The 16,752-nt window shown below is 44.6% G+C and overlaps 2 protein-coding genes across 2 annotated transcripts in view; both read right to left on the bottom strand.

Moving 5' to 3' along the window:
- Positions 1 to 369: 369 nt before the first annotated feature.
- vps26bl (vacuolar protein sorting 26 homolog B, like) lies at positions 370 to 6,424 on the bottom strand. Its single transcript, XM_080013362.1, has 6 exons — positions 5,925 to 6,424; positions 5,035 to 5,191; positions 3,193 to 3,357; positions 2,292 to 2,467; positions 1,195 to 1,337; positions 370 to 692 (listed from the first exon to the last, which is right to left on the bottom strand). Exons 1-6 carry the CDS (start codon positions 6,142 to 6,144, stop codon positions 561 to 563), a joined length of 993 nt encoding a protein of 330 aa, XP_079869488.1. The 5' UTR covers positions 6,145 to 6,424; the 3' UTR covers positions 370 to 560.
- A 3,642-nt stretch (positions 6,425 to 10,066) lies between these two features.
- Positions 10,067 to 16,752, bottom strand: part of LOC307240293 (junctional adhesion molecule 3B-like) — a 37,948-nt gene continuing 31,262 nt past the window's right edge. Inside the window, exons 6-9 of the mRNA XM_080014032.1 lie at positions 16,511 to 16,610; positions 15,870 to 15,999; positions 15,695 to 15,749; positions 10,067 to 13,633 (exon numbers count right to left, since the gene is read on the bottom strand). Of these exons, the coding sequence (XP_079870158.1) occupies positions 13,598 to 13,633; positions 15,695 to 15,749; positions 15,870 to 15,999; positions 16,511 to 16,610 (321 nt within the window). The 3' untranslated portion in view covers positions 10,067 to 13,597. The remainder of the gene's footprint in view (positions 13,634 to 15,694; positions 15,750 to 15,869; positions 16,000 to 16,510; positions 16,611 to 16,752) is intronic.

The following is a 16,752-nucleotide window of genomic DNA, read 5'->3' as shown; positions in this document are numbered from 1 at the left end:
CGGGGGCCCCGTCTAAAAGTACGGCCGCGGTGGTCGTCAGCTGCATTACTTTTCACAGAACTCCAGAGCATTTACAAAATCCAAAAGTGTGTCAGAAATCATTCTTAACTTTTTGTAAAACCTCATCAGAGTACCAGGTTGAGGTAGCAGTGCTCCTTTAGAACAAAACCATCAATGGCAAGAGGGGGGGGGGGTGGGGGAAGAAAAAAAAAAAAAAAAAAGTTAACAATTGCAAAAAAAAAAGGTGTTTGAAAGTAAATTTGGAACAAACTACCAACTCATTGATCTCATTGCTGAATCAGCCCCACCCATCTGGTTCTCCAGGCCGTTTAAAGCTGCATTCAGCGAGACTTCTCCCCACGACACCGAATCGGAGAGAAGATCGGCAAAGTCGGAGTTTATTTCCTTCAATTTCACTTAATGCAGCTTTAAAACAAACTCCCTCCCTCCCTCCCCCTCTCTCCCTCTGGAACCCACAGAGAACACATTGGAGCCTGACATTCGTCATCATAACAATATCCTTTTTTCCATACGCCGGGGCAGGACTGTAGCGCTGGACTCTAGCTGCCGTCCTCCCTGGCCGGCGCTTTCTTTTCGGGGACGGGCGCCGACTCGAAGCGCTGGGAGGCGATGGCCGCCTGCTGCGCCATGCTCTTCTTCACAATGTCGCCCTTCCTCCACAGGGTGATCTCCTGGAACCACCGACAACCAGTTAGGAGGCGCGCAGAATGAGTTCTGACACGCAGAGCGAGTTCAATCGGCCGGGTGCATTCACGTACGAGTCAATCGCCACGGTGATGATCGGTGCGTAACAGTATGAAAATAATACATGAATGGCATGCATTGCAAAAAAAAAATACAATAAAAAGTAGTTTTTTTGGGGGGCAAGTCTACACAATCAGCCAAAAATCAAGAACAGAACTAGTCAAATATATGAAAACATACAAAATATACAAGGTGCAATTCTAAGCACACGTTGGTACGGGTATCGAGGGTGTTAATTACAGTGTGAACCGAAAATACAAATGAAGCTTTATACGGTGAGAATTTGTGTGTCTCGCAAGTTTATATTTGTCAAAAACAAGATTTCCCTGCATCGGTAGGGCGTCGAACAATTTTCAGATGGTACCCAACTCTACTTTATTAACAGGGGAGTCGAAACTGTCGTGTGCGCGCGCGCGTGCAGGTGTTTACCTGCTGCTTGAAGTAGCGGCGCTCCTCCTCGTCGATCAGCACCAGGTTGAGGTAGTAGCGCACGGAGAACTTTTTGTTCACGTCCCTCATGGTGGGCGTCATCTCGTAGCTTGCGAGAAACAGACGGATGGGAATGGACTCTCCTGCGGCGGAAAAGAACAACCACGTTCATTTAATATGTATATGAAATGTTACTATATCATAGTAATTATTATACATTTTTTGGGGCTTTTATGTAATGTTTTGCTCTTCGGTCTATTGTACATGACCGATTTTCTCTCATCTTTACTTACTCAATTCTCAATTTTCGCTGCTAGATTCATTTTATTGGACCAAAATTTCTGGTTTACTTCTCGTTTTTTATCATGAGGATTAGTGTATGTTGTCATATTAATTGTGTACAGTCAACCGGCTTTGTTGTCTATTTCCACATTTCCCATATATCGCCATTTTCTTTTATTTATTTATTCCATTGCTTTATCATTTTTGTTTTTTCTAAATAAAAGCTGTTGCTGACACTGGCATTTCCTGCCAGGGAAGAAAGGGTATCGATCTATCAATCTATCTATCCATCCATCATCTATGGTCTAACCAGATAAACAGGTACTAGAACATGGCCTCTCCACTGCCAATGTTAGTACACACACACACACACACACACACACACACACACACACACACACACACACACACACACACACACACACACACACACACACACACACACACACACACACACACTAAATTGATTCGTCACATCGATGTTCTCATTATCCAATGTTGGTAACATAAAGTGCATAAATATACAGATGGGTATTTAGGCAGGCGCTGTACAGTGTATGTTGTTTGTGTGGTGCAGAGTTTCTCTCTCGTCATATAAGTGAAACTTATGTACACATTTGGCGATGTGTTTACTGTTTTATCTTTATCTTATCTTTACTCTATTGCTATGTCTCTGTGCAACTACCACACATCTGCACTTCTAACAGAAAGTGTTTTACAGGTCACAAACATATTAAGCCATATATTAAACACAGTTTGGGATTGGAAATCTCAGCATCAGACAACATGAAAGCCCCTGGCAAAATCAACTCCACCTCTGACTGGCGCTCCGTCCATGATCTCGTACTTGGCCACGGTGTCGTTTTCGTGGTAGACGTTGGGCCCGGTGCCGGTCGTCTCCCGCCTGATGATGTCGATCTCCATGTGCTTGATCTTGATCCGAACCAGCAGGAAGTAGATCTTACCGACAATCACGTCTTTGAGGTGGTACCTGCAGCCGGGCGGCGGGAGCGGGGCAGAATTACAACCACATTATTCCCATTTGGGGTTGAGTGTGTATTCGTTCATTTCCCCATTTAAAAAAAAAAACGGACCAGGACTGTGTTTCAAAACGTAGATATTCCAAACCCTGGGCTGTAAATCTGGATTATACTGCAGTACTGGACATCTGATCCCATCTTGGGAGTATAGATATTATGATTGTTGTTACTTACTAGGACTGCTGTTATGTTAGGATCATTAGTACTATCACCCTAATTAATACTGTTATTATGGACTGGTATTATATAAGGATCTTTAGTACTATCACCCTGATTAATACTGTTATTATGGGCTGGTACTGTATATAATCATTAGTACTATTCTTTCTTTGTTTCTTTTTCTTTGGGCTGCTCCCTTTAGGGGTCGCCACAGCAGATCATCTGCATCCAATACCTTCTGTTCTGTGCATCTTCCTCCCTTATACCAACCGCCTGCATTACCCTTATTAATACTGTTATTATGGACTATTTTGAATATTGGGCTGACCAGTCACTAGTTAGCATTGTGCTACCTCATGTTAATATGTGTAGATAGATGTGTACATAAGAAATGTGTTATCTTATTTTCATACGTATGTCTTTCTTGACTGCACTTTTTTTTTCCCCCCGCCTGAATTTCCCTCCTGGGGGACGAATAAAGTGTCCGTCCGCGGCTCATCTCCGAGAAACAACGTACTTTGACTTGTTGTACTCAAACTCGATGTGGAGACAGTCCTCGATCCCCACCTCCATCTTGATGGAGGAGTTGATCTCGGGGTAGGTGCTGAGCGTGTGCACGACGATGTCCAGCTCCTTGCTGAGGTCGCTCAGCCTCCGGCTCAGCGTCGCACGGAGAAAGTAGCTGCAGAGAGGAGACACCGGGGGAAGGAAAAGACACATGGAACCGGAGCGACACCAAAAACGTAATAGTTTGGAGATGAAAAGTACGGCTGTCACGGTTGTGAAATTGGAGCTGAAGTTGAATTGTCACACGCAATTGTGATTAACAACTGAAATGACTTTTTGCTCATGCCACCGTCATAGTATATGAACAGTGTAATAACCATCCACCTTAGGAAGAACATCCATTTGTTGGCATTGAACCTGCCTCGAACCAACTGAGGGAAACCCCAAATTCACATTAAACTCATTGCAACATTTCTAACATTGGCTTGGAATTCCATTTGGATTTGAACATACCACCGCTCGTGGAAGTTTACTCAATGATTCGCGATCGGCTCAAATAATTGCGATCGTAATTGTGACAGCTCTCATGACGACAGTGTTTCTCTCAAGACAATTCCCAACGCTTTAATCCGAGCAGCGTTTCCGTTATCCGGTAATTACCAGGTTTCTGACCGGGAAAATGTGTTGAAGTCCGACATATTTGAATCTCTCTGGTCATAAATAAATAGTTCCCTCCAAGAACATTTTGAGTTAGTACTGGGAGATAAAACGATTACAATAATTATTGCCATATTTCTTCCATCGATGTCGAAATAAAACAAGCTCGGTCATTGAGATAAAATATTCTGCGGTTCACTTCCGCGTTCCGCAAGTTGCAACGGGAAGCCAATCAGTTTGGACGATCTAAAGCTGATCTGAAAGCACCATCTCTGACCAATCCGGTTTGTCGATATAGAACTGAGCGCCGCCCCCCTCACTTGTGGACAGGTTGCACCTGTAAACACAGTAAACACACACGGAGCGGAGACGGAGCTGCAGCGTCTACAACTCTGAGGAGAAGCAGAAAGATGATGTGTCGTTGGGACACATACATCCATAGTTTGGTGTTTTTTTGGGATATTTAAGTTCTGACCCAAGCAGACGGTAAATATTCATTTTGTAAAATATGTCGAGGGGATGTCCCGACGAAGACGGACAACACACAAACTTTATTATTTATTTAGACCGACTTGTCATATTTATTTTGTTTTTGATTTGATCAAAATTGTATTTTAGTGAAATGTTAATTGAAGCGGCTGCACTTGTTACTTATTGTTCACGAACGGAAAGTATTTGATTTCAGGTAGTAATATTTGTAATATTTATTTGTTTTCTTTTTAAAATTGCATTTACTGACAGGACTTATTTTATTTTGAATATTCAATAAAAAATATTATACATCTACATGCCTTGATGATGTCATTCTCTATATAGCCTGCGTATCAACTGTTTTCAAGCTCCATAAACTCCCTTTTTAAACGTGAAATCTCCCAGGCCACGTTGACCGGCACCAATCTTTTTCCAACGGAAACTCTGAATCCGAGCCCGTGTCCTCAGACTAATGGGTTTTGAAGAAACAACACAAGACCAATAGACGGGAGACCGGTTACACACTACGAAGAGCGAACAACGCAGGGACGCCTTAACACCCAGGGGGCAGGAAACACATCTGCACCATCTGGATGAGGGCGAACGCTGGGAAAACAACAAACTCACTTTCTTTGAAGCAAAAGACCTCAAGTGATCAAAGAGCCAGTTCTGATGTTTTATCTTCCACCCCCGGCTCCCCTTTATTTAAGGCTTGGCAGCTTACCGTAGTTTGACATTTTGACCGGCGTAGGACTCGTAGGGTTTCTCAACGTGCGTGAACTCAAAGTCAAAGCTCTGCGACTGCGTGAGCTCCCCGGGGCGAGCCAAGTCCTTCACCAAAGACACAAACTCGTGGTGGTTCCCGCGGTCGTAGTACAGATCTGGAGGACCAACACACATGCAGTCAGAAAAAGGTGGCGCTTTCCACATAAAACAACAACCGCCTCATGCAAGAGAGCTGAGTTGAACTTGTACCACTCGAAAGGCAGGCAGACAGATGTGTTGACTATTTAATCCACTGATTCAAATATATATATATATCAAAATATTTTGATGAGGTACTTGACACGGTGCAATTTGGTCTGCTTTCCCAATCCAAATCATATTAAACGCTTCTCGATTAAATGATCCACGTATCCTCCTGCTTGGCTGTGTAAATAGAGAAGGCCAGGCCGCACCCTCAGACAAAACTTGTTTGGCCAAACCGCACAAGTCAGGTTAGACTGCTCGGCCAAGAGGAAACTCGGCAGTTGCAGCGCAACGTCAGACCAAGCCAAGGCTCTGGCCTCGCTCCTCCTGGAACATTCTGACCTTTCACTCTGACCAGCACCAACAACACCAACTGGCCTCACGCTTTGCAGTACTTCCTTAATTTGTCCAGCCATGCCTGCCTCTGCCTCCCCCTCCGCCCTCCTCCTCACCCTGCATCACCCTCCTCCTTCCACCTGCACCGCCCCTCCGCCTCCCCCTCCTCCTCCTCCTCCCCCTCCTCAGCTGGTGTGTCAGGCGGCTGCCCGCACATGTCACGGGACTCTTGACACACTTGTGAGCGGGACGCCGTGGACGCCGCACGGCGGGGGAGCTAACGCGACAGGCGCGGCCCGCGCCACCCACCGATCTGCCCGATGAATTCGATCTTGATGCCGTTGTGCTCCAGCCTCTTGCCCGCGTTCCTCAACGTGACGCGGACCTTCCCGGACACCGTCTCCCCGTCGTGGAACACAAAGTGTCCGTCCTTCTTCCCGTCCTCCCTCTGCTCCGCTTTCTTCCTGCTCTCGGCGTCGTTCAGCACCACATCGATGTCCGCACTCTGACCGAAGCCGAAGAAGCTCATGGCTGCCTGGAGCCTGGGGAGCCTGGAGCCTGGAGCCTGGAGCAACTAATCTATAGTTCCCACTCGTTCCTCGACGGCGGTGCAACACAAAACCGGACGTTCTGAGCGCAACAGCCTCTGCCCCCACTGCGCACGCGTCGGTAGCCCCGCGAGTGATGCTGCGTTCGGGGACACTCGGAAATCTGTCATTCCGAGCCGGCGGCGCTTCCTTCCCCGCTCGTTCTGCTCCGCTCCGACAAACGTGTCCCCAGCCAATGGGGGAAACCTTTGGAAATGGAGCGGCCGCGTTGAATTTGTGTCCGTTTGTTCAGCTTGTGTGTTCTACAGGCGACAAAACGCATGGTAGCGGAACGTGTTGTGCGTCTGTTAGATCGGCCAACGTGGGGCGAGGGGCGATCCATCCCGAATTCCAACTTTGACTTCCGACTTAAATCGTCGTTCTTTTTGCGCTTGGGCGAATGCGAGAACGGATTTTCAGGGTTTATGTGAACGCAGCAGCAGAAACCGTCGAACGTAGGTAACGCGTTGTAGACATGGTTATACGTTTGCTTTGGTTGAACCTTTTTTTGTTGTTTTTAGCTAATTCAAGCTAATTCATTTCACTAGACAACTTTTAAACACATCTTTATTGTTATGACACCGAATCGACGACAACAGTTTCGGATCCGACACTACGACGGGAAGCCCAAGCCCAACCCCCTTTTTTTTAAATTGCAACTGGGCTTAAAACGAAGTCAATACATTACGTGTATAAAATAATGACGCCATCACTGTCACCGCATTCACCATCAATAGTCTGTTTTTATGTTAATTCAATGTGTGTATTTTTATTTTTATTTTATTTGTATGTGTTCGTCACGAAAATTCACCTTTTTTAAACTCTTCACTCGTGGAGAATGTCCAGCTGAGCAAACTACTCCCCGTTGCGCTGGAGAGGAACGAGCACCCATTCGCCCTGGCCGCGGCAAACCCGTTGTGCAAGTCGATCCGACGGCCGCTCGGGGGCAGGACCCCGCTGCGGGACGCTGTTTACGGATTCGTGTGTGAGATCATCTTTACACCTTATACACAAATGTAAGATTTCCAAGATGTCCTAAGATGAATTAAAACCAGACATGCGACCAGGTCCCTCTAGTCCGAGCCACACGCAGCTCCCAAGTCATTCCACCCCACCCCGGTCAAGTCACGTCACTTTTCTTCCCAAGATACTTGAATCTTACCTGCAGTATCCGCTCTTTATGATTCAAGATTCAAGAGGTTTATTCGTCACATACATATACATACTTTCAACCATAGGTGCAGTGAAATGTAATGCAACGCACCCGGTGATAACACACAATATGTCCTGGGAAAAAATTCTAATAGCCCAACTAACTGACTCCTAAAACGTAATACAGTAAGTCGAATACTTCTAGAATAAAGGGGAAACGCAAGGTATTTGTCTAATATCTGTCTAATAATGATTATTATTTTCCAATCCGTCCAACCTGATCAAAAGCCATGACAATGAAATAAATGTGTATTATACTTATTGATATTCAGCGAAATAAATGCAATCGAACAGCAACAAACTTAACTTCGTACCAGTTTATTTCCCGATTTCTTCTCAATCCCGAGGATACCGCTCGTTTGACCGCTTTTCAAATTGTAATTCGTCCGTAGTTCGAACTGTTTGGTGGAGGACTGTTTTAAGAATGTGTCTAAACCTCAGTATGGGAATATGATCGGACCTCGTTCCCAACCCATCACCGCGGCGGACAAGGAATTCCGTCTTTTCTGGGCGGTATTTAACAAATGCGTGCTGTTATTCAGTCTCGTATTAATGTACGAATTAAATAAAAAAAAATAAACTAAAATAAATAGATAAAGAATAACGCAACGGGCTCTCAGACGGGAGCCGGCTCTCGTCGTTCACTAAAAGGAGTCGACTCGTTCGCTCCCGACACGCTCGCTGAGCGACGCGCTGCGCTCGCCCAAATAGTCCAAAAAGTACAAACAAACTACCTCGAAGGCCGGAAGCACGTTCGCGATATTTGTTAAGAGGGGCGCCATGAAAACGAGCGTGGGTCTGTTACGGGGCGCCCGGAAGGAATGACGTTCCGAGTTGAAGCCATGACGTCAACACCAACAAGTCATTCGAGTCATGGAGTCTCGAGTCATCAAAACAGTGAGGTCACAGTCTCTGCTTCGAACGACACTTGCCTGTATCGTTTGTGAAATGAGAGAAAGATCACCCACCAGAATGTTATATATATTATATATACTGTATTTATAAGCCATTTACATGTATTTATTTGTTTGTTTATTTTAGTCTTTAAAAAATAAGATATTTACAGTCGGCAAGATCTTAATAATCCCATGTCGGCTGCAACAAATGCAAAACGTCGGTATTTTGTTGAACACAAATGGAGCTGAAACGCACGTCATGGCGTGACGGCAGTGTTTGGCCACCAGAGGGGCAACGCGGACCGCTGTAGACGAAGAGCATTCCGCGAGCAGAGCGCGGAGATCTCCGCGACTGTACCTCCCGTTAATTCAGACGCCACCGTATCCGACGGACGACCACTTCGACCTGTGTGTGTGCGGACAGGAAGGCAGACCGTGAACGTTCTCGCCGCCGGCTCGCCCGGTCCCGACGCAACGATCAAAGATTGTGGACATTGGTGTTGCGGGAATAACCTCGCGGATTAAGCGGCCGCGTACCGTGCGGTCCGCTCGGGATGGGCGACGTTACCGCAATTTCCGAGTAAAAACAAACAAACAAACAAACAAAAGGAACCCAACTCAAAATCTCGCACGACACCGCAGCGCGGCGGCCCGACGTCGTCCTCCCCGGGGCGCGAGTTCAACCGCGTCTCTGAGGGGCCCCGGAGATTGTCCTGAAGTGGCCGCGGCCAATTATTTCCGTCACAATTCAGGGTATAGGCGCAGCTGTAACCCCGCGCTGCTCCCTGAAACACGACCCCCAACAATATTTGTCTTGAGCGCGTCTGTCAACATGTCAGCGCATCACGGCGCGACCCTCGCATCTCCCAAATGGGGAGCGAGACTCGTGTCAAATACTTTTTTTTTTTTTTTTCTCCCCCCCTCCTTTTTTACTTTTATCATCATCATCCGCCATCGCCGGATGATAATCCATAATCCGGCGTTCCCAGACAGAGAAGAGAAGAAGTAATATTAACGATCGCGTGTCGCGTGTTAATGAGGATAAACAGGCGAGGAGCACCGGAGATATATATTATTTCTAACAGACGAAGAAGATTTGTCCTCTGTTCCCCCCCCCCCACCGTGCGGTTACGTAATAGTGTTGTTTAAATTGGTGCAGGCTGCTGTACATATATGCAGAGATGCATATTGATATGACATTTGTGAATAAATATGCTGCTGTAGCAGATCACAATTCGGGCCGTGATTGTCTTGGTCTCCATCGCCGTCGACACACCCTGCGGAGGATCTTTTACCAGTCAATCCAGGCTCATACTGATCACAACTCAACGGACAACTTTATTGACGTTGAATGGATAAGAATTGGAAGGACAATAATATTAGGTATGATTGCTTCGATATGTTTTCTCCTGCTACGTAACATGTCAACATAAAAAAAAAAAGAAGTCATTCTTTAGTCTCTTTTCACACCGGAACAAAATGTGTTAAGTGTTATTTTGTATAAGAAATTCGTCTGCAGCAGTTTTATGCCTGTTAATTCTGCTAAACGGATAATTTGTCAGCATCTTGCTGCCTTAGTCGTCAGATTCCATCACAGAAAAGGACAAAAAGAAATGAAATATACAAAATCTTAACTGCCAACAATGGACCAGGGACGTTTGATTTCAAGAAAACAAAAACCCAAAGCAGATTTGACTTCTTCAATTTTGCAGAGTGAAATGAAACGAAATAAAAACGGCAACCACCGATTTCTCTTGTGATATTAGAAGCGAGTTTTATTAAATGCCAGACAGAATGGTTCAAGAATTAACAAAAAAAAAAAAAAACAACAACCACCACTACTACCACCAGGCCCTAGATGGACATTCTACTGTACGTGAGTTGGGTTCTGAAAACTCAGATTCTCAACACTGCATTAAAATCAACAAAGTGGCATCCCAGACCACTGCACCGTGCCATTCTGGAGTTCCCGAGGGGGTGTTTGGCAGTAATAATTTGGCTTAGTTCATCCCACACCAGCATAACCACACCCTGAAACATGAAATCCGTCAGTGTCCACATTTATTTATTTATTTTTTACGACGCAAGTTAAAAACAAACCCAGCAGAGCCCATGTGATGCCTACCACCTCTTCCCGGACACGAGTTCCTTTTAGTTATTTCGGTCTGTTAACTTTTATGGCCGACACTTTGCATGGACGCCTGCTGGTGGAACACGTTCCTATACGCGGCCCAGAGCGTCACAGTGGCCGCGGCGCTTGACATACGTGTGCATTCTGATTCGAGCTGTCAGGATGATTGAGTTCCCATCGCAATGTGAAGAGATTTTTGTTAGAAATTGTGAGAAATGTCACAATACACAGAATGTGAATTAGGTCTTTTTCCATCGGCTGGTATCGCAGAAATTAACGGTCTGCACTCTTTTAATTTTTGTGTTCATGTCAAAAGATGGCTCTTGTGCAACAAGTAGACATGTATGATTCCACTGTGGTGCTGCGGAATACTCCATTCTGATTGGCCGTCAGCGGCAACCAGCGGTCAGTTATTCCTGAATAATTACTGATGAACTATGAATAATGACCTTATCCACATTAAAACACTATCTGTAGAGATGGAGGCAGAAATGTTCAATTTAACATTAATAAATAGGTTTGTCATATGAAGTTGCTTCGTTGGTGAATAGTTCACTACGGTACGTTGTTGTGACTTTTTTTCTCTTAAACCAGTAACACTAGTTATAAATAACCATTTTAAATCAGTATTCCGTCTCAATGTATTGTTTTATTTAATAAGCAGCCGTATAATAAGAGGGATCTGCTGGTCACCCTGTTTGGGGTTATTTTGCAATAATTACCGTCTGGCGGCACGTTATCCCTTAATTATAAGTTTATCCGATGCAAATCACACACAGGCAAATTGCAATGATGTGTATGACAATTAATTGTCAACTAAAATGTCATGATCGTGACAGCTCTATTTCTGATTCCACCCATATATCAGCTTTCACATCAGACCATTGCACTGGAAAAGTGTGCAAGTCTGTATCACATCCTTCAAATTCAAAATCCTGCGGTATGTTAATTGGTATTTTAAACAGAAAAACCTTTCTTGGAATAAGCCAAGAGCATGTGTGACAAACTAGTGTCAACATAAAGTGTTACCAGTTTGGGTACATACACCTCTTCTTTTGCCTATTAGTGCTATGTGTCTTTACCAAAAATAATTTCCACTATATTTAGGCACTAATATACGGTTATCTCCTAATTCTACGTCAATGAAAAAAAACAAAAACCAAAAAAAAAAACATTTCTAAATCTTAAAATCTTTTGCAAAAAATCTATTTACAAATTTGCAGATATGTAATGAAGGGAGATGGTACAGTACTCTTGGCTTTACAATTTGTGGCGGCATCATTCCTCTCAAACACCAACGTCGTTAATGTGAAATATGCGTTGGATAATCTGTAACCGTCCTCTGGTATCTAACAGACCTACCCAAATAGCGGAAAAGGCACTTAAGAGGAATGACATTTGTACAAATGAAAAGCATTGTTCCTGGTTTCGGCGGAGACATTTCTTTCTGGATGTTTCCGGCGGCTGGTCTGTGAGCCTGCTGGTGTCAGACGCACTTGCATTGTGGGGCCGGTCTCTGGGTTTTTCCGACCAAGCGCTGGTCGATCGGTGTCGCAGCTTCCTACACGCAAACTTTGGGCAGATCGTCTCTATCGTGACCGATCTAGGGTAACAACGCGCTTACATTATGACTACAACGCATCTGCGAGAGCCCAGCGGGAGCCTCCCAACAGCGACGCCCCGGGAAATGGAACCCTTGTGTCGACTTTCCATTAGCGTCCCGTGTCGTCCTCACGTCAATTAATATTTCACCGACTCGAGTCGACGTGAAAAAAAATAAAAATAAAAATGCGTCGGGGCTGTTGTCGGCGTCCTTGTACAGGTGTTGTAAGTAAATGTGTCATAAATGGAGCAGACGTCAGTGAAATGGTACCTCATCTTCTCAGTCTCACAAACGGAAAGAGTTTCATTTCGCCTCAAATAGGAAGTTCAACACTTTCCCACATTTTCAGATATTATTGATGGCGGGAAAAAAAAAGAAAGAAAGAAAGAAAGAAAGAAAGAAAAAAAAGGTTCTATGTACAATCCATACAATTGTGAAGCAACAAACCCTGTAATCATGAATGGTGTGATATTTAATCTGAATATCGTATGTGTGAGGGGGGGAAAAGAAAGAGAAACTCCACCATGGACAGTATATTCAATATATACAAGATCAACAGCAAGCGTAGAAGGACACTTTAAATGAAGAAGATGTCCAGTGTTCCACAGCACTCCACTGGCACTCCTCAGAAGCCTGGCGCTGTCTAAGACTATCTACAAACATGAACATGGAAGTCCCTCGCACAAAACAAAACAAAACAAAACAACCTGGGCACAATCCCAACAAGAGAAATCAAATATGTAAGACCTCTGGTCCGGAACCAGATTTTGACTCGCTAATACACATCATTTTGAATTTGTCTAATTCATTTTTTCATTTTTTATTTTTTTTTTATCCTTTTTTTTTTATTTTTTTGCCACGGTGTAAACGCCTACACCTTGTCGCAAAGTGGTTAAAGTGTTAAATATTTTTTTTTAATTTTTATCCACAACCAAATTTAAAAAAAAAACAAAAAAAAAAAAAAAAACACAGAAAAAACATGTTAGTATTTTACAAGTATTTAAAAAAGTAAACCTTTTTATCTATAGGCATCTTAAAATATATTCCTTCAAAAATAGTCTGACAAATTTCAACAGTAGAAAAAAAATGTACAAATGACAAAAAGGTTTTGAAGCCAAGTGTTTAGAGTAGAAATTCATGACCACAGATCGACCTCAGAGCGGGCTCTTTCCCTTCCGGTGGAACATCTGACTTTAAGGGGTTTGATTTGGAAACCAAAATAAGTTAAAAAAAAAAAAAAAAAAAAAGGTCATCATGCAATAACTGTAAAGAAAAGTCAGAATTCCATAACTTAGCAAAATAAGTCAGTCGGCGGTGATGGGGCGGTCAGATGGGTTTTCGGTACCTGTCTACCGTGACAACTCGTCCTGTGACAACCTGGAACCTTTGGCAAACTTGAATGAGCTTGAATGAGTTTTGATTTTTTCGGTCCCGGCCGGTGGAGCCGGAGGCGCGGCGCCGCCCCCGAGGCCGAGCGGCTTCGCGGGGTTCGCCGCCTGACGAGTCGCGCCTTCGAGGGGCGCGGCAAAACCACCGCCGTGGCGCTCTCCCCATCAGATGACGAAGGAGGATTTGTGTCGAAAGTCGCCCTGCGAAGAGGACCACGTGAGGCCGACATGAGACGCACTTCAATGTTACTGTTCATTTCATATTTGTGACGCGTCGCTGTACTTTTGGCCGTGTGCGCGAAGAACATCGGAAATTCATTTTTAAGTCCAAAATGAGATTTACAGCAGACTTATGCTCCCCAAGTTGTTTTCGATCGCTCAACTTATTTTCAAAACTGAGATTGATTTCCAAACATTAGATGAATATTAAAACGTCTATGGCTAATGCTCCACCAGCATTAGTTGACTCACTCACCAACAAGTTGTTGCACACACGGCGCTCTGACGCTTCCTTTAGTGTAAACATGCAGATCAAGAGCATCCTTCCATATGCCCGGGGATGTCAAGTCAGGATGTGGAGCCGTTTTGATCAAATAGGGTTTTAAAGAGCATCGAACCGCGACACCGCGTCTTCTTCCCGTGATGAAAAAAAAAAAAAAAGAAGGAAGGAAGAAACGTGGCGCCGACGCCGCCCCAAAGGACGCGAAGAAGGAGAGCCGACGTCGCTCCCGTAGCCAATGTTGTAAAGACACAACAGCAAAGAACGACCGGAAGCAACACATCTCACTTCTCCGTGAAAACGACGCCTCCTTGTTGTTTTGGATTATGAGAAGAGGGCGGCAAACGCTCTCAATCATATCGGCGAAATCGCCGAATATGGCAGCTCCCGGGAAACAGCGATTCCCAGAATGCAAGTGGGCTGGGAGGACCTCACCAACTGCATTCTGGGAATTGTTGTCCCCGGGTGATAGGTTTTCGTGCGTGCGATGTGAAAAGTGCCACTTCCTTAAAACCTAGTATTGTTATAAAACAATGGGATTGGGAAAGTTTAGACATTACAGAATAATAGAGGGGTCATGCTATTATAGTGCGCATGAACTTAGAGCGAAAATAATAACTTAAAAATGAAAGGATTAACTTGAATTATGCATTTTTCCAATAATTGTATGAATTAATGATTCAAATATTATTTCCGAAGAACACATTAAACATCACGTCATTGAAGGGGCACAGCACCCCCCGGATGTCACCATTTAAAGCACTAATTGTGTTTCTCAAACTTTAAAGGCTGATTTCTCACAACCTCTTCAATAAGCCGCTTGCTTGATTCCCACGGGTGATACCTTGTTTTGAGGCTCGGATTCTACACGTTCATATCATGTTAAAAAAAGTGTCAAATGGTGGATGTCATTTTTTATATATTGTCACATTTGTCTTGTTCTGTTATGTTTATTTTATTGTGTTTTTGTTAACTTGTAGCCTTCTAGGTTATATTTATTGCTTATCATTAGGTTTATGGTATATTAGCCAATAATTAAATTATTCATTGTGGATTTGTAGGTTTATTTTTCTGGTTTACTGTTGGGATTACCTTATTGTTTACTGTTTAGGTGACTGTATATTACAATGTTTTCTATCTTCAGATTCATTTCTAGATTTGTAGACTGCTGCCATTTTTTCTTAATTATCGTTTGTTGTTTTTAGTAAATATTGCTGTATTGCTTTCGATTAACTCTTATCTATTTACAAAACAGACATCTTCACCTCCGCTGAAGTCATTTGCAAACAATTTTCTTCAAAAAGCCATTGTGGCTGGACCAAGGGGCGTGGTCAAGCTGCGTCTGCAGACGGGAGCATGGCTCCCTTTTCCCGCGGGCGTCCAGCTGCCACGAGTCGACCGAATCAGCGCCGTGCGGGCGCTGATTCGGTCGACTCGGGGCAGGGAGCTCGCTTAACGTTTGTCTGTCTTCCAGAAGGGATCGGTCTCGAGAGCCCACCGGGAGCAAGATTGGAACGCCAGATCGGATCTTTATTATTTATAGTTGTGGCCAGCTGGGCCAGCGAGCCTTTCTGGTCAACTTTAGAATGAAAGACTCTCGCCATGTTGGCAAACCACCACCGGAAAGACTCCGTCTCCCTCCCTAAACCCCGACCTGTGGGCAGAGACTCCCACAGCCATGAACCAACCAAATGAATCAACACGATGTCCAGGAGACATTTTGAGGAACAAAAACTCAAAACAGCCCAAACTTGTAGACTCACCTCATCCTCTGTTCTGACGTAGTCCACGCCGTCTCCCTTCGCTGGGACTTTGTAACTGAAACACACAATTAACACGATGAGGTTTTTCCCTTTGAGTTTGGTGGGCTTCATTTCATCGGTGTGTGATAATGTAAAGGCACATTTAAAAAAAATAAAATAAAGGAAAAAGGCTCACTTGTTCCCTGTTTGTTTTTGGCTGGCAAAGTAGCCACGCTTGTAGGCGCAGCAGATTCCCACTGTTATAGACAGCAGCACCACCACCACCACCAGCACCGCCAGCACGATGCCTGTGATGTTGATGTCGTCTGCAACGGGACAACAGGAACAAATCAAAACGTGCACGTTCTTTTTTTTTCTCCCCACTGTCACTCTGACCGTTTTCCGCCGATATCCGTGTTTTTTATGATGCAGGCGACTAACGTGCATATTAAAAAGGTGGAGCCCAGCGGAGACACATTTCTGTTCGATTCCATATGTTCGTAAAAACGACTTGGATTCCCTGCTAGATCCTCATAATCATTATGTATGGGCAGTGATACATTACCTTATTGCTATACATTTTGCGACACATTTCGTTGCTCTGGGAAAAGGGCGACCGCTTCTAATGACCCTGAAAACCAAACGCTTGTCATAGCGCCTTTAAGCGACTGGCAGAGAGGAATGTGTTTAAATATATACAATGTTTAATTAATGATTCCATGCGAGTCGCAGCGTTAGTCACAACGAGCCCTGTGAACGATTAATAAGACGAGAGGGTGAGCAGATGCCGGGGAGCATGTTTGGGTAATGGTTGTTGGGGCGTGTGTCCTGACTTACAGACTTCCATCATCTGCAGCTCGCACTCCGAGTGACCCGCGTCGTTCCGGGCCCGGCAGTGGTACTCGCCACCGTCTTCCTTCCGCACGGCGCTGAACTTCTGCGTCGAGGGAAACGCACAAATACGTACATTTCAGAGCGGGGCCGGGTGTTTCGCGAGGCCGGATCTGAGTCACGACCGAATGGGATCCGATGTCGATGCTGTGCCTCACGATACGATTGGGAATTGCGACCATTCATTC

This window comes from Zeus faber, assembly GCF_960531495.2.
Source record: "Zeus faber genome assembly, chromosome: 14".
In the NCBI taxonomy this organism is placed as follows: domain Eukaryota; kingdom Metazoa; phylum Chordata; class Actinopteri; order Zeiformes; family Zeidae; genus Zeus; species Zeus faber.
This window is presented reverse-complemented; position numbering and strand designations above follow the sequence as displayed.